The sequence below is a fragment of the Passer domesticus genome, chromosome 4, assembly GCF_036417665.1.
Source record: "Passer domesticus isolate bPasDom1 chromosome 4, bPasDom1.hap1, whole genome shotgun sequence".
Taxonomy (NCBI): Eukaryota; Metazoa; Chordata; class Aves; order Passeriformes; family Passeridae; genus Passer; species Passer domesticus.
Window position 1 is genome coordinate 44,515,514 of NC_087477.1, and position 25,311 is coordinate 44,540,824.

The 25,311-nt window shown below is 34.9% G+C and overlaps 1 protein-coding gene across 3 annotated transcripts in view; it reads right to left on the bottom strand.

The window, feature by feature from the left end:
* The window catches only part of FSTL5 (follistatin like 5), a 368,231-nt gene that overhangs the window by 59,882 nt on the left and 283,038 nt on the right, over positions 1-25,311 (bottom strand). For all 3 annotated transcript variants that reach the window (XM_064417538.1, XM_064417536.1, XM_064417539.1), the window contains 2 exons: positions 8,538-8,658; positions 834-995 (listed from right to left, as the gene is read on the bottom strand). In XM_064417538.1, coding sequence (XP_064273608.1) covers positions 834-995; positions 8,538-8,658 — 283 coding nt within the window. The remainder of the gene's footprint in view (positions 1-833; positions 996-8,537; positions 8,659-25,311) is intronic.

Sequence of the window (25,311 nt, forward strand, 5' to 3'; positions counted from 1 at the left end):
AGGGGAAGTAACACTTCAGAGAAGCACTTGCCTTATCTGTTCCACTGCTTCTTGCAGTGCAGGCTGACTGCTGTCCTACCTTAACTACACATCCTGGTTTTGTTGATGAGTGAGAGAAAGTTTTGAAGGGAACACAAGCAGCAGGAGATTTTTTTTCTCATACAGGTATCAAAAATTACCAGAAAGACTGAAGCATGGAGATTTTATGCTGAACATGTCCACTGATTTTGCTGAGCCCTGAAGATTAACAGAAATTAATTGGTGCTAAAGGTAAGACTTTCCTTTAGTTTCCTGGGTGTTTTTTGGTTTGTTTGGTTTTTTGTTTTAGTTTTTTTTTTTCCTGCAGGTTTTTGGGGTTTGAGAGGTTTGGTATTTTTGGGAGGGGAGGTAGAACTTGTGTGTGTGTATGCAATGTCTCCGCACTCCCACAGAGGTCTGCTGATACCCTTCAGAAAACAGCACATCTGTTTCAGGTATTTCTCCTCTAGTCCTTTCTACAATCAGGTCCCCAAATCTCACTAAGATTCTTATCAGTTCTGACTGGGACCAGGTCTTGCACTGCCTGCTCCACTCAGATACTGCACATTTTCAAATCAAGAAGAGCGTATTGGAATTTACTGGTAATCCTGCCAGTAAGTAAAATCATTATTCTATCAAAGAGAAAACATAAAGCTGTGTCTTGAGGAGTAACTGGCAGAAATCACATCTTTTGAAATGTTTTAGCTTAGACTTCAAGCCTTTGTTAAAACTATGGAAGAAGGGCAGTTAGTATGGAAATTATGCATGGATAAAACACTAGCAAGATGTAGAAAACAATAAATGCACCCCTTTACCTTGAAGAGTTAACTGTTTGGACAGCTTTGGAGTGATATCAATTCCATTCTTCAGCCAACCAAGTTGTGGGTTGGGAACACCTTCAGCGTGGCACCGAAGGCTGGCTGTCACACCTGGCTCCCTTGCCTGGCTCTCTGGATAGACTCGGATAACTGGTGGAACTAAATAATAAAAAAAAAAACAATTATAATTTAGTGGAGAACATTATTTTCATTTTAAGAAAAATAATTATAAGCAATTCAGAAGACCCCTGCAGCTATATATAACTATACACAGACATGGTATTCGTCAGATATTCAGCGGCATTCAATGCAGATTTCTGTTTCAGAATATTTATGAAGCAGAAAAAAATATTCTGTGAGAAAAACCTCTTTTCACTGTGGCATCAAAGAAAAAAGCCTCAATTCTTCAATAGTTGGTGGTTGAGTAATAAGATTTTTATTTTTCCTTAGATTTCTTAACAAAATATGACTAATGTACAATTAGCGAGTCATGATATGTTGTACAGAGATTTTAATTGTCCTGTTTAATAAATCTTAACATTTCATCTCCACCTTTCCCCTCTTTCTAAAACACCTAGTAACAATCCCTTCCACATGCATAAAACCTGTTCAGGTTTATAATTCTTGACACCTGTTCATGGGACCTTCTGTACCCATGATACCACTTTCCTTCTTTATCCTATGGACACAGCACTAGTTTATGCTCAATCTGATTTCCCTCTAAAGTCCTTTCCTGCCAAGATGTTTTCCACTAGGTGGTCTTCAGGATATATTGGCACACCAGGGTTGTTCCTCCCTGGGTGCAGGACTCTTGCACTTGTTGAGCTTCCTAAATTCCTGCTGTTTCATTTCTCCATCCTGTCAAATGAATAGCAGCATGACCCTGCAGTCTGTCAGCCACTCCTCCCAGTTTGGTGCCAACTACAAAACTGTTGAAGGTAGAACTCTGCCCCATTATTCAGATCATTAATTAAGATGTTAACAAGACATGCATCCTTCTGGACAAAATGTCCACATGGCTGGATAACTGTGTCACATGATGGGTGAACAACCAGCTCATGGGCCAGGGACAAAGAGTTACAGTGAATGGGGTAACATCTGGCTGGGATCCATTCATTAGCGGGGCTCCACAGAGCTTAATCCTCAACCCAGTTCTCTTCAACATCTTCATTAAAGACTTGGACACAGCACAGGACTTGAAGGAATACTAAGTAACTTTACTGACAACACCAAATTGGGAGAAGCTGTTAACTCCCTCAAGGTCAGAGAGGTCCTGCAGAGAGAGCTCAACAAATTACAGAAATGGGAAATAACCAACTGTATGAAGTATAACAAGGGAAAATGCCAGATTCTGCACCTGGGACAGGGCAACGATGGTTGGTTGTACAAACTGGGGAATGAGGTGCTGGACAGCAGTGCTACAGAAAGGGACGTCAGGGTCCTGGTTGATGGCAAGTTTAACATGAGTCAGCAGTGCCCTGGAGGGCCAACCTGGAATGTCCTGGGAGGCATCAAGTACAGCTGGGCAAGGGAGGACATTGTCTTGCTCTGCTCTGCTCTGGGGCAGCCTCACCTCGAGTCCTGAGTGCAGTTTTGGGTATCATAACATACAAATGACGTTGAGCTGTTAGAAAATGTCCACAGCAGGGCCACAAGGATGGTGAAAGGTTTAGAGGTGAAGCCATTTGAGGAGTGGCTGAGGACACTTGGTCTGTTCAGCCTGGAGGCAACTGAGAGGAGACCTCATTGCAGCTACAGCTTCCTCGTGAAGGGAAGAGGAGGGGCAGGCACTGATCTCTTTGTGGTGACCAGGGACAGAACCTGAGTGAGCAGCATGAAACTGCATCAGGGAAGGTTTAAGTTGGATTTCAGGAAAAAATTCTTCACCTAGAGGGTGGCTGGGCACTGGAATAGGCTCCCAGGGAAGTGGGCACAGCATCAGCTTGACAGAGTTCATAAAGTGTTTGGACAATGCTCTCAGGCTCATGGTGTGACTTGGGCCATCCTGTGTAGGGCCAGGAGTTGGACTCAGTGATCCTCATGGGTTCCTTCCAACTCAGCAGATTCTGTGATCCTATGTATAAGACCAGTCTTACGAGTTTCTTTTTTAACAAAATATAAGATTTGTTGACATCACTTTTCCAAGGTTTGAAAACTTGCTGCAGTATTAGCTTACCAATTAAAAATCTTCTACATACACCAGTAGTGTCAGAGAGAAAACGTATGACATTACAGTGGACATATTCCTATTAGTAATCAATGGTTAAACAAGATTTAAAAATCCTGCTATGTAGATTTTTTAGAAGAATAATTATTTATCATATCTTTATCTTTTTATAGAGACAATTTGCTTGAGGTTGTTTCTAACAATAAAAAAGTATTAACTGTATAAACTCTTAATATAACTCTTAATATAACTTAAGGAAGTGTATTTCCTATTTGCCAAAGTTTTGTTTATTGCAGCTCTACAAGTGTGGAATACTTAGGTTGTCACAAAACACAGCTGGGTTAAGGATGAAGTATCAGTTGATAATGAAAGAAGATAACAAGATCAAAAATTAACTGTGTCTATTTTGGCATGAGATTAAATATTTTCAAATGCTATTCAACTATTAATAAGAGGCATCTCAGCATGCCATCCCATTAGATCATAGAAGTGCCTTACATTTCTACATTGCAAGAAATACACAAATCTACCTTATCTCTGATAGGATGCAAAAATCAGTAGGTTTCAGGGATATTTTAAACACAGTTAGAGAGGACAGTCTTTTCTACATAACCCCTATATGCAAATTGCAAAAAGTGTAATTTAATAACATGGGAGAAGGTTAAAAATTAGATAATATGGCTTTTCATTTCTTAGACTACCAGCTGAGAGGAAGAGCACATAAATATCAGAGATTTGAGGTTTCTATTGATTTTCTGGAAAGGACTTTGCTTTCATGGAAGTGGATCTTAATTTTTCATCTCAAGCCCGACATTCCTACTCCTATTTTCCCTCCATTTCTTCCGTCTTCTATCTATCTCCTCTTGCACAGCATCTGTGTTCTCCATACTGAGACCTTCCCTTCCCCACTGTGTTCTTCAGAACAGGCCCTGCCTGACTGCACATTCAGTGGCTTGAATATTTTTTGGCACTTCAGCTCCCAGTCTTGCTCTGCCGCACTTCCTAAAATCCAATTTTCATGTCTGCCTGTTCAGCACTTCTTGACACAAGGTCCTTTAGGTAGCCAACCTCATGTTGTAGATTTCCCACTGCAGCAAAGCCAAATGGCTTATTTTTCCACCTTGTCTCTGGAAAAGCAAGGAGCTCCACTTCCTTGGAGACTGGATTGCCATCACTGAACACTCTCAAGCATCTCAGCAACAGATACAACTTTTAGGACCAATACCAAGGTATTGCAATTAGTTGTGTTCTGACCAGATATGCCAGGATACTTCTTGTCTCTTTCCGTGTCAGTGAAATATTCTAATTGCATATAAAACCTTATGGGTATTTAACTACCTCACCTGGACAGACTTCTACTGAGCACATGTGAAGAAAATTTTTTTTAACAGTTCAATTTTAAAGAATTTTTATTGACAAGAAAGAGGAATGTATTACTTTTATTTGGGCAAAAGGTATGCAATATTTCTGATGCAATATTATTGTTAAAAAAAAGTTTTCGAAAATATTATAACTGAAATCCAATTCTTCCTAAACTAACAAATAAAATCTCACCCTGCGTGACAAAATGTTATATTGACTACTTAAGGATTGTTAGGAGATGTGAAAGGGAAGAGAAGTGAAAATATGTCTGAATGTTCTTTTACCATCCCTTATTTCTATTTCTGTCCCCTTTAGCACTGTTTTTCCAGGAACAGAGGTTCTTGTATGACAGTAGGGTTTATTTCTTGCCAGGTCTTTCCTCTATTTCCCGCCATTTTCCTCTTTCCTCAACATCTCTGTGTCTAATAGGTTAACTATACAACTAGAAATGTTTTTCAACCCTTGTTTTGCATTACAATTTTTATTTCATATTACCTTGAAGACTATTTGTAATATTCCACTAAGAAAGAACCGTCCCACTGAAGCATGTTGCAGACAACTGAAATATAAGTGCAGTTGTGTGCTCAGTCTAAGAAGTTAATTTGATGTGACAAGTTCAATGTAAAGTCTTTGGGGTTTGTTTGAATTGGGATTTTGTTCGTCTGTTTTGTTTTGTTGGTTTTTGTTTGGGTTTTTTGGTGCGACCGACCAAAAACTAATAAACAAATAAATAAATAAAATAAAAAAATAACACCAGAAATAAAATTTTAAGTACATAATTAATGTGACTCTTCACACTGACTTTCAAAGAGATATGTTCTAGCATCTTAAGCTAAAAAAGCTCACTTTACAAAGGAAGAGATCATGACACATATTAAAAAGGGAGGGCAGACACCACACATTTGTATTTAGTAAAGTATAACACATAATTGAGTTAATTCTATACCCCTTATGTTTCAATTCAAAAAGCAGTGTGAGACTGTTGGTTCCAAATATGGTGGATATGTTACTATTCAATAGCTCTAGCACATGCTACAAAACCTCCTGAGAATTATTTCAGTTCTTATGGGGTCTTATGGGGGAGGGAAGTGAGAAAATAGTCTAGTCAAGCTGTCTTGAATCCAGGAGAATGCATATGTTTAAAAAAGAAACAGGGGATAGCTGTAGTGAATTAGGTTCTTCTACTGATATATATATAACTCTTGTTTAAACTTAGATACTTTGGAAAAACAAAGCTGGCAAACAATTCTTCAGACACTACATATTCCCTGTTTACATCTGGCTGAGGGACTGGGCTCTCCCTTCTTTACCTTAAGGTATCAGAATTGCTGATCTTATTTAAGCATCACTGACATATTAGAAGAAAAATAAAGATCAAACTGACAGACTCAAATTCATTTAGTCATATAGCCTCAGTCATACAATCTCAAAATTGTATATGTGGAAAATTGTAAGTATTATGTAAATACTAATAATTAGGACTGTGTCATGAAGGAGTTCTTCCTGATCACAACTTTTTGTTTTGGTTTTTTTTTAGTTTATGTGAAAAGACTTAAAATATCAACTTACAGGGGTGGTCACAATATTTACTTTACCATATTATTTGTATAAAAGTAGACTGATTATTTCACCATAAAACAAGTCTTTTACAGTGCTTATTAATGTTTTTCTACATTAATGTATTTTTACAATGTGCTCATTAATGTATTTTTAAGACTCCAAAGGAAGCTCATTATTCTTTATTACTGTGCCAGATAATTCAAAACTAAAAATATCTTGGATTTTAATCTTAAAAGTAAATCAGATTTACATCTATAATAATTGCATACTAGCCTAAAATATATTTTTTTTTCTGAAAATATATAGCTGTACATAAATGGAAACCAAGAAAGAACTTAAAATCTAATTACATTGTTTTCATTGAACCTTCACATTAAATCTTTGTGATCAACGTAGTCTCATTATCCCATTAACCTTTTGACTGACTCTCTAGTTAATACAAGTATCATTATATTAATTAGTCATTATCACAGCTACAAGTACTGACCATCATGCCTGTGCTTAAGAAGATTATTCCTTAGAAGTACAGATCTAAACTGTGGAAGAGCTGTTCATTTGACCTTTAATCTCACTGGATTTAACTCAATTTATCCACAACACACACAGCAAATAATCCTACTGCTCAAAAGATCTCCTTTTCCTGTTTCTTTCTCACCGAAATATCAACATCCAAAATCATTTAGGAAGGTACCACTCCAGTGCCAGCTTTTAGAATAGCAGCTATCTGAGGTTTACAGTGGTTTCCAGATGAAAAACCAATTTCCTGACAGACACATTATCACCAGAAAAACCTACATTTGTCCTCCTTCACCTCTCTCAAATTACATTTCTTGATTTTCTAGTCTTGCAGAAAACGTTCTTCAACTTGAGCAGAGTTTTGCCTCATTATGCACTGAACTGAGTCAAACATGAATTCTAGTATTTCAACTCTTGCCTTACACCTCTGGGGGATTATTTACACATTGGGATTGGTCAGGAATGTGTTGATAGGAATACAATTTTGTTAATAATTTAGGGTAAACCAAACCCATAAAACAGGAGAATGTTGGTCAAGAACCCACTAATGTGTTCAGCTTGCCAATAATTCTGCTATGTCTTCAGGAATTAAAATATTAATAAACTGCACATCAGTCTTCTCACTAGTTTAGCCAGTAGTTGCTACCTGGCTTTTTAAAAGACAGAAAATAATCCCAGAAGAAAAATTTGGAGGAAAATATGTTGATGTCATGTCCCCATTAGCTTGGGGGCAACACTCTAAGTACAACATGTTGTGGTTCAGGAGGGGGAGAAACTGGGGAAAAAAAGTTGAAATATATGGATAGAGAAATATTACAAGCTAGCTTCCTGAAGAAACATAACAGCAGAGACAAATGTTTATAAAACTGCAAACAAGCACTAAGTGTCAAATGAATTTAAAATGTGAAGTTATTAAGAACACATAAGGTGGGGGGAAGGCTATTAAAAGAAGAAAAATCATATTAAAAGCCAAAATAATCTTGGGAGCTGTATTTCATATGTACATACATGAAAGATAAGAATAAAAGAAAATATTTCAGCATTCTCAGATGCTAAAAAAAGTCAGCTGAATAAGGGTTTATGCAACTGATTAATAGCTAACAAAACAAAGAATGATGGTAACTGCAGTGGCCAGGAAACTAGGGCTAGAGTATGCCTCAGGAGAGAAACAGAGCTTCTTAATGCAAAGTAAATTTGGAGAAGATTGAGGTCAAACATGATTCTGGATAGGATTAAACAACAACATGGAATGACAAACACTGGTAGTTTATAGCAGGAAGGGAGTCTTAAGAGGCAAAGATAAATATGAATTGAAATTACATGGAAGCACTCTAAGAAAAAAAAAAAACATTAAACCTCAATGATGATAAAGCAGACCCTTCATCAGTGGAAAGAATTCCTTAAAATACTTTAGGAAATAAATTGCATATAAGAAAATGGAGAGGATACACCAGCTCAAGGGAGGTAAAGGCCTGTCTTCAAAGGACCAGTAACAAAGTAGTTTTGTTTTGTCCAAGTACAGAATTCAGTGAAGTGTTACCTGGAACTGGAGCAGATGTAGGAAAATGCAAAGATCAAGTTTCAAATCCAGGTGCCTCAAACTAATCTACTAAAATCATAGATAGATTTCAATAACATAAATGTGAATTTAGAAGCCTACATCAATTACAAAATCTTCAGGGAAGTGCATTCTATTAATCTTATATTCAACAAAATATTCTTAATACAAGAAATTTACACATTTATTTTTCTCACCGTGCTCTCCAGGTTACTAAATTAATACTAAAACCTACTCTATCTGTGTGCATATGTATATATAAACCACTTACTGTTCTGCATAACATCACAGGTGCAAAGCAAGTCCTCTGGACTATCTTTACACCTTTTAATAGTTATTATTCTATAGAAGCAATAAATTAAAATTATTGTGTTTAGTTGTTTTTAAGGTTATTTGAAGGAGATCAATGAAGAAAAAAATATATACCTTTTTCTATTAAGATGTAACACAATACAAAAAAAAGTAGGAAAGAAACCACAGATCCGCTTAACAAAATTCAGGTTTCTTATGACTTGATAATTAGAACATCTTTCCTTACCAGTCACTTGGAGAATATGAGTTTGATAGAGCTTATCATACCCATCAGCATAGCAGGTGTAATTTCCCATATGAGTTGTGGTAACCTTAGTGATGTACAAGGACCCATCATCTCCAAAATCCTACCAGGAAAGATTAAAAACAATGTTATCATAATTAAACCCACATCTCTACAGTAATTACGCTCATCATCTCAGCAACAAAGCTGTGATGCAAATATCAGACACCACACACCACAAATATTAAACCAGCATATCTGACAGTAATCTGAAATTCAAATATTATTGAACGGTGGAGTTGTTTAATCTTGCTACATATATTGTGACTGTAAAAGAAAATACAACTTTTATTTTAACAACTAGTTAAACTCGGCAGAAGCAATATGTTTACTTAGCTATGACAGTTATTTGCAGAAGAAAAGCTGTTGAGAATTGCATCCGACCAAAGAGAAAAACTAAATATATGTAAAAATAAAAAAGTTGAATGACATCCAGTGGAAGTGCTGCCATCCTTTGTAATGAGCACACATGACAAAAAAAAAAAAAAAGAAAAATTAAATCCTTGTTTTTCTTCAGTTCTTCTCATTAGATTCACTGATACATTACAGAAGCACTACTGCTGGAAACTGACTTCAGGGATCTGGGATTCCTGAGAGCAAATGTTTCTGATCAAGGCAAAAGGCAAAGGAGGTTTTTAGTACATCATCATGTTCTACTTCTATTGACACTGGGTCCCATGCCAGCTCGGCAAAAGATCCATGTTTCCCCCTTTCTTCTGCTGCTGATATAGTCCTAAAACTCTGTAGACCTTTGTACATCTGACCAGACCCAATTCTGGAATGGCTTCATCTTTCCTTATCTGCACATTCAAATAGAGTCTCCAGGTTCTTCCTGAGTCACCTGTCATTCCTTACACCTTTTTCTTTTTATTTGAATTATGTCAAGAGCTCCTTGTTCATTAATACAGACTTCTGGCTGCTTTTGATTAACTGTTCATTGTGAAAGACTGTTCTTGAGCGTAGTGGAGGTCATCCTTGAAGATCAACCATCTTAGACCCCTTTTGTTTTCAGCATGATCTCCTATGCAATTCTTCCAAGCACATCCTTGAACAGGCTCAAGTCTCCTTTCCTAAAGACCTTGGTTATATTGCTTTTTGCCCTGCTGTCTCCTCTTAGTCTCCTTGACTCAGCCATCTCATGGTCACTGTACCCAAGGTTGTCCTTACCTTCATATCCTCAACCAGTTCTTCCTTATTTTTTTCTTCACAAACTTTTTAACCTTCTCTATAAATTCCTCAAATCCAAGAACACTTTATCAAAAGCTTGCAAAACCAAAAAAACTTCAGCTACAATACCACAGTCACTGTAAATTGCACAGGAAAAGAACTTTGATAGAATAGTAATAAAATATTACTATGTGCTGCTTATTCTTACATTCTGTCCTTTGGATCTTAAAAATTAGAAATACTGGGCTACATTGACCTCTGGTTCATTATGACTATTCTTGCATTCTTCATTGATCTCACCTACAACTTTCCAACTTATTGGGATTTATTTTTTTCAGTTCACAATTTCCAGTTTTTACTCTTGCTCAGAGAACACAAGAGAACTGAAATCTCTATGAAATTCCTTTTAATTTCTCAGTTTTCTTTCTTTAAATACACTCAAAATATTATTCAAAAAACACGTGTCTCTCTGTATTTCTTCATCCCAATATGTGTGGGCAACTAAATTTCACATTGCACAATTCTGTGCTTCCAATGGTTCTGCTAGGTGCTCCTTGGGAGAAGAAAAATCATGCCTAAAAAATAAGCCTACCTGGTAATTTTATCAATAGCTTGATTTCCTCAAGATAACTACAGGTTTCTATATTAGCACTTTGGTTACACAGAAGATATTTCTACCAAATCTTCTATAAACCATTACATGTTACCACTGCAAAGACCAAAAAAGGCACCCTCTTTAAGACATCATTTTTAAGTGATGATTCAAACCAATGTAATTTTCCTTCAGAATAACCCACCTGACAAACTCCAAAAAAATTTGATGTTTTGATCTTTTTCTCTTTCTAAAATATATTAAGCAGAAGATCAATTTACTTTTTTCCCCTTACTACCTGAACACAGGTTTTCAAAGCATTCTTCTTCAACAACATTATTAGTGGAAGATGAAAGGACAGCTATTCAAAAGAGCCACACTACAGGTATTTACATTTTATCTGGAAAATGGGTTTTGCTATTACCATTTGGTATTTTTTGCCTAATCTCTGCCAAAGATATTTGTGAACAAAATAGGGCATAGGATGGAGTGTATAAAAATTCAGCTGCTACAATGCAGTCTGGAGACTAGTTTAATTTAACATTCCTTATGCTAAATTATTAGATATTGTTTTGAAGCATACGCACCTGTTTCAGCTCTTTAACTGATTCATTGTGGCATATAATATCTTTAGGTACCATCACTATTTTCTAAGTAAATGTGAGCCTGTAAATGGTTTCTCCCTTCTTTTCCATAGAAACCATGGATGAAACACTCCTGTGTTATTTTATATTAGTATTTCAACAGAATTCACACATGACGACACTCAGAGAGTTAGAATTTTAGGGACAATGTGTTTTGTTGGTAGTGGTGAGTTCTGTCTGGTTGTTTGGTTTGTGTTTTTTTACAACTACAAAATAAATGTCCCCAGCTTATTGTTATACTGAGTTCAATGTTTGCTTTGTTAATTAAAGCAAACCACTCAATACAAAGTGAACTTAATGTGGTAAGCAGCATTTGAAAAGGGATGGTGAAGTACAAACAGAGGTACTTGACACTGCATGTTGACAAGCATTTAGTGTTTTATTGACTAACTCACAAGCTGAGTAATTTAAAAAAACCTTGTACCTATACTGACACACATCTTTGTACCTATACTATCTGACAAACATCTTTCAAACACAGCCTTCAAAAAATCAACAGCAACAGGTGTTTTTTACATTTTGGAAAATATATTTGATGAATGCTACAAGCTCAGTTTTTGTTCTACTGCTCACACAGAAACGGCAAGACACTTCTAAAATTACATTGAGAAACTCTAATTATTTTTGTCATATGTAAAAAGATAAGAATTGAACAATTACCTAAACAATGATTCCACTGCAATTCTTTTCTCCTGAAGAACTTGACATTTTACAAATCATTATATATGTTACAAATAATGAGAAAAATAATAGAGACTTCAATTTCATAGTGAATCTTGGCTTTGCTCTATTACTGTTTATAAAACAGAAACTAAAGGTGATTTTTCGTTTTGAATCAGAAATTATTTCCTTGGGGTTTATAACCCACTTTCATACGCTAACACCTTGCATATGAGAGAATTTATGACCATTTTCCAGCATTTCTTCATTAACAGCTCTAAGAAGACTGTTCCTACCTTTCTCCCCATAGGAGAACATATAATGAAACAGACTGCTTGAATTTGTTCATCATCATAGAAGTTAGGAGTATTTTTGCTTTGGTTTGTGCCACTTTTTTTTTCTTTTTTTTCCCAGCATTTTTTGCCCATACACTGCTTTCCTAAATAGCTCTTTGGGTTTTTGGCTTTGTATAAATAATTCTTTTAAAAAATAAAGAAAAGTACATAGGCTATATGAACTGAAGATGTGAATTCTTACTTACATTATCCTCATCAGAAAGAAATAGTTTGTGTCTTTAATAAACGGAATTAGTGAACACCAAATATTATGAATTCATACTTTTTCCTGTTACCTTTATTTCCATTTGCAGCCTTTAACAAATCCACAACAAAGGAAAAAATATATTGTTTGGGCCCTTTTTATTGATGGTTATCAATAAAATACTTAAATTATAATGATAACACACTCTGGATGGGGGCATTTCCTTTATTTTTAAAGGAAAATATTGGGGTTTTTTAATGGGGAAAAGCAAAAACTCCACATGAGCTGATCAGGTAGAAAATCTGAAGCTAAGAATTAATTTTTTTTGCTAGAGGAATTGTGCTGCTAGGGGAAGGCTGCATCAATAATTGAAACCAAACACATATTTTCAGAACAACAATTGTTTGCTTGTAAAACACCATCAGTGTGTGTATATATATATATATATATATATAATATATATAATATATATATTCCCCTTTATTTCCTGTACATCCTCCCAAGCTTCCTGTATTTTATTTCAGTCAACTCATCATTGGTACTGGAAGTACCAGTAATACTAATGTCACGTTCTTGTTCATATTTTACATATTTTTCAGTATCTATAACTTCCTTTATCACAAGGACCCAGAGAGCAGATATCCTTTTGAAGGTTAATTGAAAACATTTTTTAAAATAATTATTTATGTTTGGTTCATTTGCCAGACAAACTCAGCTCAGGCTTTTTGTGCTAATGTCAATGTTACAACTCCTATTTTCCAAGTAATCAGTTTCTCTGTTCACATTGGCAAAGCAATGCAACTCTGCACTTTACTACTGACTGTCACAAAGAAATTATATTCCACAAAGAACACTGAAAAAAATTTCTTTTGGCAGAAATCCAAGATCTTTTTAAAGTTTTCCTTCTAGATTAAGAGGGAAAATAAACCCTACATTTCATAAGCGCAGATTTTGCATACCTTGTCTCAGTCTCAAATCTTACAGCTACAATAAGAACAAATCATTAATTTAGTGTAAGTCCACTGGTTGAAGAATCAGCCTGACAGAAAATTGCAAATCATACCAAAGCTTAAAAAAGGCAAATGCACTGTCTAACATAAGCACTAGTACAAAATGTGCAGTAGAAAGTGAAAAAATCTTAAAAGAAACTACGTTCTCAAGAATACAACACCAGACACCAATTCGTGACTATTAATGCAGACTAGTATTGGTCAAAGGAAATTAATCTTCTAAGCTTCTTTTACAGTCATTTGAGAAAGCTCAGGGTAGCAAAATCCTTTTATGGGATCATTCAGTGGATCTGTCAGTGTTCACTGTTTTAGCTGCACCCACCTCTCCCTGCTGACCATGAAAACAAACTTCCTAGCTACAATTAGATATTCCAAGCATTTAATTGGTTCCTCTTTTCTTGACACTGGGGAGAACAGAAACAAAAAAGCCAATAATGACTGAATTTTACAAAGGCTGTATCTCATTAGTGCAAAATAGCTTTACTAGCCTTACTCTACTAGGTAAAGTGGTGAACATTTGGTGAGTAATTCAGAGCATCTAACTAAATCTCCCATGCTGAGAAAGTCTTCATGCATACTTTCCTAAGCTTGTATTACAAATGCTCAATGCAGAGTTCACCCTCTATTCTTGCTTCCTAAAATAAGACTTTGTAATCCAGCAGTTGAATTGAGCAGGATTTGGTTGTATTCAGCAAAATTGAGAAAATATTATTTCTCTGACTATAAATGAATATAATAACACTATACCTATATAAATAATTGATTAGATATGTATGATTTTCCCTTTATTCTATGGGATACAGTAAGGACTTCAATTTCACTTCATGAGAAAATAGTAACAGCTAATAAATGGTAATATCCATTATTATACACAAAAAATACAACTGCTTTGTGCTTTTCAAAAAAAGTCAGTTGATTAAAAATTGGTTTTGCTATTTTGAAATCTAATAGTGTTCAAACCTCTTAAGAACCTGAAGAGGGATGACACAGAAAAGAGACATAAAAGGCCTCAGTGCTAGATCACCAGTGAGAATAATGACTTCATTTGATATGTAGATGTGTAAAGAGTATTTGAAATTTTTTTCTTGTTTATGGCAGACACTAGACATAAGTGAGAGCTTTGCCAAAGTGCTAGAGCTCTTGAGGCTAGCCATAAAACATCACTAACCTTTTACTTCCCCAAAAACTTCGTAATTTTACATTATCTTGTGATGAATCGGCAATAAGGACTGCTAATTTATTTAGACATTCAAAATCTCCAACTGAGTAGATGCAGTATATTTTAAATGGAACATTCAGCACGCTCTGATACAGCTGTCTTTTTTATTGCTTCATGTTACATAGAGATCTTCAGAATGACTCATATACCATTTAACTTTTACTCCTTTTTAACAAACCAAATTGTTATGTAATCAGATTTAATCGGAAAAATCTATTTGACATTAATTTCTCACATTTTTTCAAGTTAAACTCATAACCAATGAGATGAATTTATAATAATTACCCAATTACCACAGTTTATTATCATTCCCCCAAACTGTTCCTTTTGGTTTTTAAATCAGCTTTAATTGTAGATGTATTTATTATTACACTCCAAGCTAGTTTTGCAAAGAGAAACCAGCTTTGCACTATGCAGTATACTTGGATCATATTCCAAAGTGTGTCTAAGTGTTAGGAAGGCCCAGAGAAGCAGAAATACTGATGTAATTTACCCTGTAAGGTGACTCAGTTTAGAGTTGGATTTGTGGAATGAGCTTTTTAGCAAGCGCATCCCCATTTCTGCTTTCCTTTTTTGAAGACATTTTATTTGTAGAGAGAGTGCAAAGAAATCACTGAATATTCCCTAAATTTTTCTGGTTCTAAAAATATCACACTATATAATTACACTTTGCTAAGATTTAATCTGTTTTCAATTACTTATACTACAAACTATTTAGTTTTACATTTATAAAGTTTATTGGAGATTTTGATCTTCCTACTGCATAAAACATTGGATTTCAGTTTTAGTTGCAGCAGTCCAAACCCCTTTTCTTATATTGAAAATAACTCATATCTTTGTTCCTGAACTGCACTCATCTTATAACAAAAGAACCCATTTTATTTCATAGAAACGAATTTCTCCAGATGTTTCTTTACAAACTCATTAAAATCTAGGAAAAAAAGAAAACAAACAACTCTTAAATTTTTGTATTACTCATATTTTCCTCCAATTATTTTCTAGTCCATCCCATGTATTTATGAATTATCCAGGAGTGAGACAGACACGTAGGTAGAGTGTCTTCAAGGTTTATGCAATTCACAAAAGCCCAGTGGGATAAATTTGGGTTGTCACAAACTCCTTTATGTACATGTAACAAACCAATAAACAGACAACAAAAATATATTTTCAAGCAACTTTCAAATATTTGCAGATAAAACTACCTAAAACAAAAAAGACAGAGATTTTTTTGAGAATCCCCCACTATGTGGCAGCTGAAGAGGATATATTGGGGTAGGTGGCAGGGAAAAAAAGGACAACCTAGTACCTTAAAATGAATTAAAAATCAGAATTATTCACTTTGGCCCATTCTTAGCATACTAGGGGGAAAAAACCACATTATAACTCACATAGTTTTTCTAAAGTTCATCTCTAATTTTAAATGCAGCATTAATGTATGATCTAAAGACAACAGTAGAAAGAAAACAGGACCAGTCACACTTTAATTGGATTATTAATACAATCCCACTTGTGTCAGTTTGTTATCCAGTACAAGAAATAGGCACAAAGATGCTTAGAAAGATTCTGGATGTTATTTCTACACTAAACTTTTTTTTTCAGCTATACTCCTGATTACATACAACAAAGTGAATGTCATCCATTCCTTGCCATGTTTTTCTCTTTTCTTATAAAATCAAAATATTGGCAGTTTGAATGCTACCACAGCACCTTCATTTAAGGGTTTAACCAAAATTGGCACACCCAATAATTCGGAAATATTCTTCTTAGAGCCTTTTAAATAAACATTATATTCCAGTCACTTGAACTAAGCATTCAGCATGAAACTGGAGTACTACAAATCGATGATGAATTTACACTAAAAAAATACTGAAAACTGAGACAATTTACATTTAATCTTGATTATGTAAGCATCACACACAGTACCTTTGCTCACAACAACCCATGCCCATCAGTCTAATTCTTTATCACAAGAAATCTTGACTGGCAAGATTGATTCCTTGATATCAATGAAAGAAAAGACACTTCAAGGTCATTGCAACCTTTTACTATAAGCACAGAAACTATTTATGCAGGAAAAATTCTTTGGATTTCATTTTGTAGTTAGGATTTTTGTTTGTTTTGTCGTTCATCTATACAGAAATGAATTGTGATATTTTTTAGTATCATTGTACCATCTCATTCTGGTTTCTGGTCAGGTTAACTGTAAGGTATTGGAAGAACATCCTGGAATAAAACAACAAAAAATAGAGTGTTCAAAAAGTTTTCAGTAAAAAACCAAAAATTTTCAGCATATAGTGGCACTGACAAACATATTGTCTAGAGCTATACCAAGTAGGACTTCCATTCTTTTACTGATATTAAGCCAAGATGTTATGAAAAGTCTATAGCTATCACAATGGTTATTCATACACAAAGGCAGTAGCATAATGCTGAAGTAACAAAATCTCATTACTTTCTATACATTATTATCAATAAGATATTTCTGTTTCTTCTTTCTGTTTGTTCTTGTCTGTGTTCAAGGCGTAAAATGAGGTTGGAAATTCCCCATTTCAAAAGGGACTATGAATAGTCACAATAAATATTTTCTGCATGCTATTAACAAATAAATATTGCTGATATTTAGACACTTTGTTATCATTAAATGCTCGTATTTGTTATACATAAAACATTTACTACATCCTGTTGCAGGTAAACTGTGTATTATTTAAAAGCAAAGTACCTAATAGAGGTACACGTGTTACCCATTAATTACAATAGTTCTAAAAAAAAATTGAACAAAAGTACCTTCAATTGCACATTTTAAAAATAAGACCACAAACTCCAGTTAAATAAAATGCTTACATAAAGATTTATATGCAAATGACAGTATCACACTGAGTCATGACCACATTCCTGTTCTCTCTTTAAATTAACATGTTCCCTCTTATGTGAGACATCCATTACTTCAATTTTGCCACTGCTCTGCCAATCACAATAAGCACTTTTCTTCTGCTGCAGCAATAGCTAACTCTTTGTTAACACACTCAAGTTTCTACAAGACGTACGAAATACTTTTTCTACTATTTCTTAGTAGACCATTATTTGTCTCCTGTAATTAATTGTTACTTTTCTAATACTACTTTCTGTAATGGGCCCAACATTTTTTTAGAAGTGCAAGTCCTCTACAAAACATGAAGCTATATACACTATATTTTCTTTTTTCACCCTTGTTCTTTGCTTTGATTTTAAAAAATGAGACAGCACTACTCATTAGAAAGATTCTATGCCACTGTCACCGTATATAACTGTATCACTGAAACACCACAATATATTTTCCTTATGTACAGTACAGTCTTACTTTGGAAGACTTAAATGTACAAAAGCTCTTTTTCTCTAGCTAACCCTTGGTTTCAGTTATATTTTACCGCAATTATAACTCTATTACTAGCTGTTGCCAACTAATCATAGAATCCATGTCAGAAATAAAGTCTCTATTAATACAGAGGAGTGGGAGAAAAGGCAGCTTTTTCTTCCCTGCCTTCCTTTTGACATGTTAAGTGTTCACTAATCACAGGTTAAACTTCAAAGTCTTTTTCATGAATGAATTTCTTGTCTGATGTTATAACTATGTATATCATGTTAAAAATGTGAAGGCAAAACAGGATTTCAGTCATCTTTCATTAACTATAGGTTATAATAGCAGGAACTTCACAGAATTCATGGCACTTGCCAAATTGCTGCACAAACTTTTAAGTATCTTGTAGACAAAAGTCATATGGCATTGATATTTTACTCTGCCAGAGTATGGCAATTCCATTTTATTTATCATTAACACAAAAGGTCTGTAAAGACAGATTTTTGCCTAGAAGGAGCACATATTCTAGAAGGGAAGACATAGCTTCCTCCCACTTAAGTAACAGAACTATTTGAAAAAAAAATTCTTAAATAAAAGACACACAAATCTGCTTTTAAACAAGACAACATATTTCAGATGAGAGTGATAAGACTGTGTGATTTTATTAAGGTACTCTGAAATTTATTTTCTATGTAAAAAAAAAAATTCTCTTCAAGATTTCAATTAATTATCTATGTACAAATGCTTATCATTTGAAAACATGACTATATTTCCCTTAGAAAATTCTAGAAGAAAAATGTTCATCAGCAAAACCAAAAGATACTTAGCAGGTGCTTTTCAGTAACTGTCAAAAAATCCAGTCACTTCTGTTGCACCATGCACCCTTCTGCTATCTATCTTTACCCATAAAAATAAAATAAAGAATGCAGATTCAGTGATCCTCTGTAAACTCACCTGAATTTTCCTAACTCAAGGATAATTTTTAATACAAAACTAAATTAGATATTATTCAGAAGCACTGTTTCAACTGCCCTACTTCTGGTTGTAGTTTTAAGCCAGGCATACATGAAAGGAGAATCAGATGGACATAATTGATAGATCTGTTTCCTAAATCATACTAAAATAGGAAAATGTTTAGTTTACTTTATCTCTCCTTCTGAACAGATCAATGAAAACACTCTGCCATGGATACAAAGGCTCTTGTATATACCCAAACAAAAAGAGTTCTGAATGTATCCTTTTGAAAAGGAAGCTATAGGTTATAAAGATAGTTATCTCACAACAGTTACAAAAATGAAAAAGAAAGGAAGGAAGAATACCCATGAAGGTGATAAAATTAACAGGTGAAAGAGAAATCAGTCTAAGCTAAAGTAGATCTAATTCAATTTAGATATAAATGGATACATGGTGTCAGGTATATGAGTAGATATATCACTGACCACTTTGATTCAGAGAAATCTTAGGTATCATAATTTGAAAATAATGGCAGATATATTTTTTTCTGTGGTTACGCAGTCAGAGTTCACAAACTGATCAGACTTGGTCTAGATAAACAATTTGCTTCATGTTCACTTTCGCAAGTAGCAGTACAAATTATTTTTCAGGTGGGAAGAAATTTTCTTCCTGAGTCAGTACTAAGTAAATGCCTTTGTACACTTCTGCAGTATTTTTTTTAATAAATTATTATTATTTTTGAAAATATATAAATGACAGTTGAGCCAAGTTTCCAATAGGTAATTATGTCCTACCTATCCTAGTTTCTCATTTTATCTCCTGGGCTGTTTGTGATGGTGGGCCAGACAGGGTTTCTCTCTCTCTCTTTTTTTTTTTTTGTATTTAAGCAATTGTGCCTCTCTGTTCAATGAAACAGACTCCTGGATATCAAAGCATTTTTATTGCTGGTTATATGGTCCTTCTATTTAATGTACTATAGCAATGATTGGAAAGTCAGTACTGTAAGCCACAAGAGTCCATTATTAACAAAGCATCTTTCTCATGCTCTTAAGAAGGAGTGACCTTTACTGCTAGCTGTAGCGTAGCCGGGTTGCTCTTTCAAGACTTTTTTTCTAAAATAACAACCTGAATAGCTCAGTATTCCTTCTGTGTACAATAAAACCCTTTCGCATAATTCTTCTGAAAGCTGTGAAAAGCATTACGTCTACTAGAATAGCAAAACTACTGCAAAATGACCTGGAAAAGTTGGAGAAATAAATATGTACCTAGTAATAACATTATTCAGAAATGATGCTGTTTTTCACCCAGTTGATGGATGTATACAGCAGAAGAAGTGAAAAGAGTATATCTACAACCATACAAAAAAATTGAACTGCAATTTTTTGATGAACTAATCAGAAATTAATAGCACAAAATCAATTTGCTAGTAACACCAATATTGAATGCAGATATAACCTGCATCTTTATACAGATATACAGAAAAGAACAGCAAAAACAATGAATTTGAACTGAAACAAAAGCTTAAGGAAGAAAGATGATATGGGAGTGAAGAAAAGATGCTTAAGATGTTTTAGAAGTAATCTTGTAACACAAAATATAAAACAGCTTTCCACTAATTTTCAAATACAGGGAAGATGGGGAAGAACAAAAAAAAAAAATAAGATAAAAGTTCTGGTGCCTGAAAAAAAAAAGGAGTAGGAGCTACTCCTAAATTCAAGCCCCAAATGTACTTGACAGACACCTGGATGTGCAGCTATCCTGCACCACCTGGATCAGCTTTGAGATGTTCCTAACTAAGCACACTGGTCTAATGTACAGGATAGAACTCCCAACCATCTACCCAAATTCCATTTTACATTATTCATTATCAGGAAAGACACAGCAGAAAACAAGTTCTCCTGAAAAAAGATGGGAATTGATCAGTAATAGATGTGATTATTATACACTAGGAAAAAAATACAGCTTTGTGACTTCTAATATTTTTTACACCTTCTATAGTTATCACACAACACCAATGGGACTTGGCAAATATTACATGGCAGGTACATGCCCTCAAGTAATTGAGCCAAGTATCCACTCCATGAGCTGAACTTGCAAGACCAAAAAGTGTCAAAAATGGCTTTACAACATCAGTTGGCATTAGATATGATATTATTAAAGGAACAAGGTATATGGGGAACGTTAAATCTTACTGAAACTGGGTGTTGCACTACCATTCACAATGCAGCATCATCAATTCAAGAAGCCCACACCAAAAAGGAAGAAATCACCAATCAAATGTCAGAGCTTTTCTGATCATTACAAACCCAAAGCTATCTTCTTGGCTGATGTCCATAAGCTAATCCTTGTGACTCGTGGGGTGGGGGCAATGGCTATAATGAAAATTGGGTTGATGATTGCAGCTGGAGTCACATTTGTAATTGTTGGGATAGCTATTGTACACTGTATAATTGCTTTTGTCATTTTTCTGCTCTTTCTCTATTTTCTCTGAAATTTCTACAAACACATCACCCCCACGGACAACCTATGAAATGAAAAAAGGTCCCAGGAAGACACTGTTTGAGGCACAGGGAGATGTAAGAGACTTAAAAAGACCGCTTAAAGACCACAACTGCCTCAAAACATTGTCAAGGCCACAGCAGTGGGAGCTTGAGATAAGCACAGAAGATGGGAATTTGCAGCAGGAAGTGCTTATTCCAGGCCTAGAGGAGCTCAAGTTTGGTTAACACACCCTGGTTAACGCATCTGGACAAAAATTCCCACTAAGGCAAACTGTGGGAGAGGAAACAGCTGCTTATACCCATGCCATCCTCAGTTATGGGAACATCTGTGAACACCAATGGATACCCACAAATTGGACTGTATAAAAGTGAAGTGGCACTCCAGAAGACTCTGGGATCCCCACTACCAAGAAAACCAGGGTGAAGGAGGACCAGTGGAATGCCTCTAGATCCACAGTGTGGTGATTATTCTCCACTTGATCTCTTTCTCCTTCACTCCCCACCCCCACCCCACCCCACCCGCTCCCTCCCCGCTCTTTCCTATTTCTTTCTATCTCTGTACCTCACATTTACTGTTAAACAAAATCCATACTACTGATTTTGGCATGTGGTCTCATTTGCACCTTAATTCAGGCAGAGGCATCTCTCAACAATAGGATCATAACAAGTAGAGTAGAAAAGAGCAAAACAAAACTGGTATTAAATTCATTAAATACAAAAGAAAATGTAATAATGCATCCTACTTAAAAGCAAAACTGTGTAACAGATAAAGGGCAATTCAATATAGATAAAAATAGAAACATGCTGACTTTGATGAGTCACTGTTAATCACATCCAACCACCTCATCAGAAAAATCAGTAGAAAGTATCTGAGAGATGTAGTGTGTTTAAGAGGTGTCATAAACGTAATGTACAAGGAAAACCTGCAACTAGGCTTTTAAAATGAACCTCAAATACAACAAAGTTATACATATATAAATTCATATATATATATTGTAACACACACAAATCCACATAGAAGATCACACACTGAAATTGCTGCATTGCCATTTAGTAATTAAAGCTCAAAATAAACTGATCAGGATCCAGATTTTGTACTGAACAAGACTGCCAGCTTTTTGCCTATGGCACTGTATTTGTTCATTGTTGGAATATGAGCTACTGTCTTCCAAAAGGACGAGGTTAAGAGCATCAGCTATGAAGGGAAGTAGGTTCTGGGGCTCCCTTCCTGTCATAGGACCACTGCAATTTCCCTCACACAAGCAATAAGATGGCCCATGGCAACACTGCAGGGAGAAGGAAAACCTCCTCAGGAAAAAAAACAACAGCATGCAAAGCTTGCTGAAGCAAATCAGAAATTCAGTGCATTGACTGCAAGCAGGTATTCCCTCTTTTAGGATATTTGAGAATAAAGAAATGTATGTGAACTTTAAACATATTTTTGTCAAGGTTTAGGAATGGTATTCCTTATAATGTTCCTACTGAAACTTGCCAAACCATGTGGAGTTCAATCACACCTCATCCCCATGTGGCAGGCTGGAGAGGACAACTGGAGGAACCAGAGGGAAAAATCATGGGTTGAGGTGAGGACAATCTACTGGAAATAGCAATTAAATAAGACTACAAACAGTAACAAAACAACAATACTAATGACAGATTTTGCTAGAATAAGTGAACGATTCATACCTGATTGCTCATCTGCCTCCACAGAAAACACCTGATGGCTCCCTCTGCCATGCTACTCCATGTGGAAGGGAGCCCTTCCCCCATTCCCAAAAAAATGATGTGAGAGGTGGTAGAGTACTGTCTGGGTCTTAGACATGGTCCCTCCTGGCTACTGCAAAAATTTAACATGTCTAGCCAGATCCAGGACACTATTCAGTTTAGACTATTAATTTTCGTTCTTTTTAAATTCAAGTCTTTTAGTTTATGTCCTAACTTGTTAATTTTTTTTAATTTTTAAGAGTTTAGGCAATTTGGGGAAAAGATTGAAGAATATTTCCCTGACATTTATGTTTCACCTGGGATTTTGTCAAAAGTACAAACACACATGCAAACACACACATATTTTTCCCAGACAGAGCATTCATATTTCTAATATTGTATTAAAGTCATAACTGTGCTGTATTAAGAACAATTCAACAATGCATAAAGAGAAGCTTGTGTGTAGGTCCATACTATCCCATGGGAGAAAACAATGTGGAAAGGAATAATGCATGAGGTTCTCCTGAGATTTTTCTTAAGAATAATAAAAGGAGGAACACAGAATGAGAAGCTGGAAGAAAAAGAAGAGGTCAGATGTCTGGAGTCCTTTCTAAGAAAGGTGCTTAATGTTTTGGAGAATCTGAAAACCTTTCTGTCATCAGTTTCTGATTAGAACTCTACAGAATGGAAACTATTGTGTTCTTTAGAGAATGTTTGTTTTCCTTGGTGTTCTCCATTACAGTCTTTTGGGTTTTCTTTGTGGGTGAAGGGCAAAGATGTCAAGAAGAAAATGCCAACTACTACCAAAAAATAGTCAACTTTAATGCGCAAATTAACAAGATAAACAAATCAGAAGTTTTGAGAAAGAGATAACTTATACGTAACTTCAAAAACCTCAAAATTAAAATATTAGATGCTTTCCATTAAGGCAGCCTAAAGAGGGATATTATGAGCCTTTAACAAAAATTAAAAGTTGAACTACACTATTTTGAAAAGTTACTGTTAAACTTTGCATGTGGACAAACCATCCCAGTAGATCTTCAATAAATGCAAGAAAGAGGGTCAAGATGTTATAAGAAAAGTATGATTGCTCACATGTATAGGAAAAAACCTGAAGACAAAGCTGAAATAAAGCATCAGAAAAACAATAAAGTAAAATAAGTTACAAAGACTTAAAAAACTGAATGAATTAACACTAAAAAAGTAATATGCATTGAATATGGGAAATACATATGCTATTTGTCATACATGGGAATTATGTCTAATGAATAGTAGGTTAGATAAAAACAAGAGGAAAGTGGAAAGGCAAATACTAAATTTAAGATGCAAGATAACAGCATGGAAAAAAAAGCCTTTCTATATGTGTACTGAAATATTATCAAAATGCCCTGTGATATCACTTCAGCAGTGAGTCACAGCACAATTATATTGCAATTTACGTAAAATTTGCAGAGGCATATAATTTTTCATAATTTCACTCAGATGGGTGCTAATTATCCCTGCCTCCCATCAGTTTCAGTAAGAGAAGGATTAGTCGGAAGATGCAGTACTTCTACAAAAAGTAGTTATAAGTACCATAAGAAGAGTTGAGGAGTACTAAGGACTTTTAAAATTATCAACTGGATATTATCAGTAATGATATTAACACACACTTCACAGAACATTTTAAAATACACTATTTAAATACAAATTTCTATTATCATCTTTTGAAAGTCAAACAGTATTTCTTAATATTTCTTTAACATATCTTAGAATATACAAGACATTAGACATTATCAAGACTCATTTTTAGCCACTCCACAGTTGACAGCTTTAGAGATATATCTTGTACACTTTCAGTAGAGGAGTATTTTAAAAATATATATAAATTGAACTATCAACTTCAGTTTAAACCTGGATTCCTTTCCACCTTGTTGCATTTTTCCATTTGACAAAATACTAGGACATTTTATTGTTCTGAGTTTGTCCCTCCTCAAAGCAAATAGCTTAATTCATGCTGAGAACAACTGGATAGTGCAAAAGCTTAATTCTAAGTATGAGCACTTTCTGTGATTTACAAAATCACATTGTCACTATTGCTTAGTCTGGTTTCCTACATATGTGCTGACTTCCAGTTATGTTGATCTTTGATCCATTTTACTGAAAAAGTCCCCAAAAACCTAACTATATATCTTCCCAGGCCTGTGTTTGCCGTGTGATTTTCAGAAAATGTACTGCTCTTTACACAATATTATTAATCTTGAGATGCTCAGATACGGTTCTTGTGTAAATTAAGAATTTACTGAGCAAATTAAGAATTCCCAGAGTTAGGCAAACATCATTATAGTTTATAAAATAGCTATAGTAAAACTTAGAGTACACTGCTTCTGGGGACATCTTATATTATACAAGG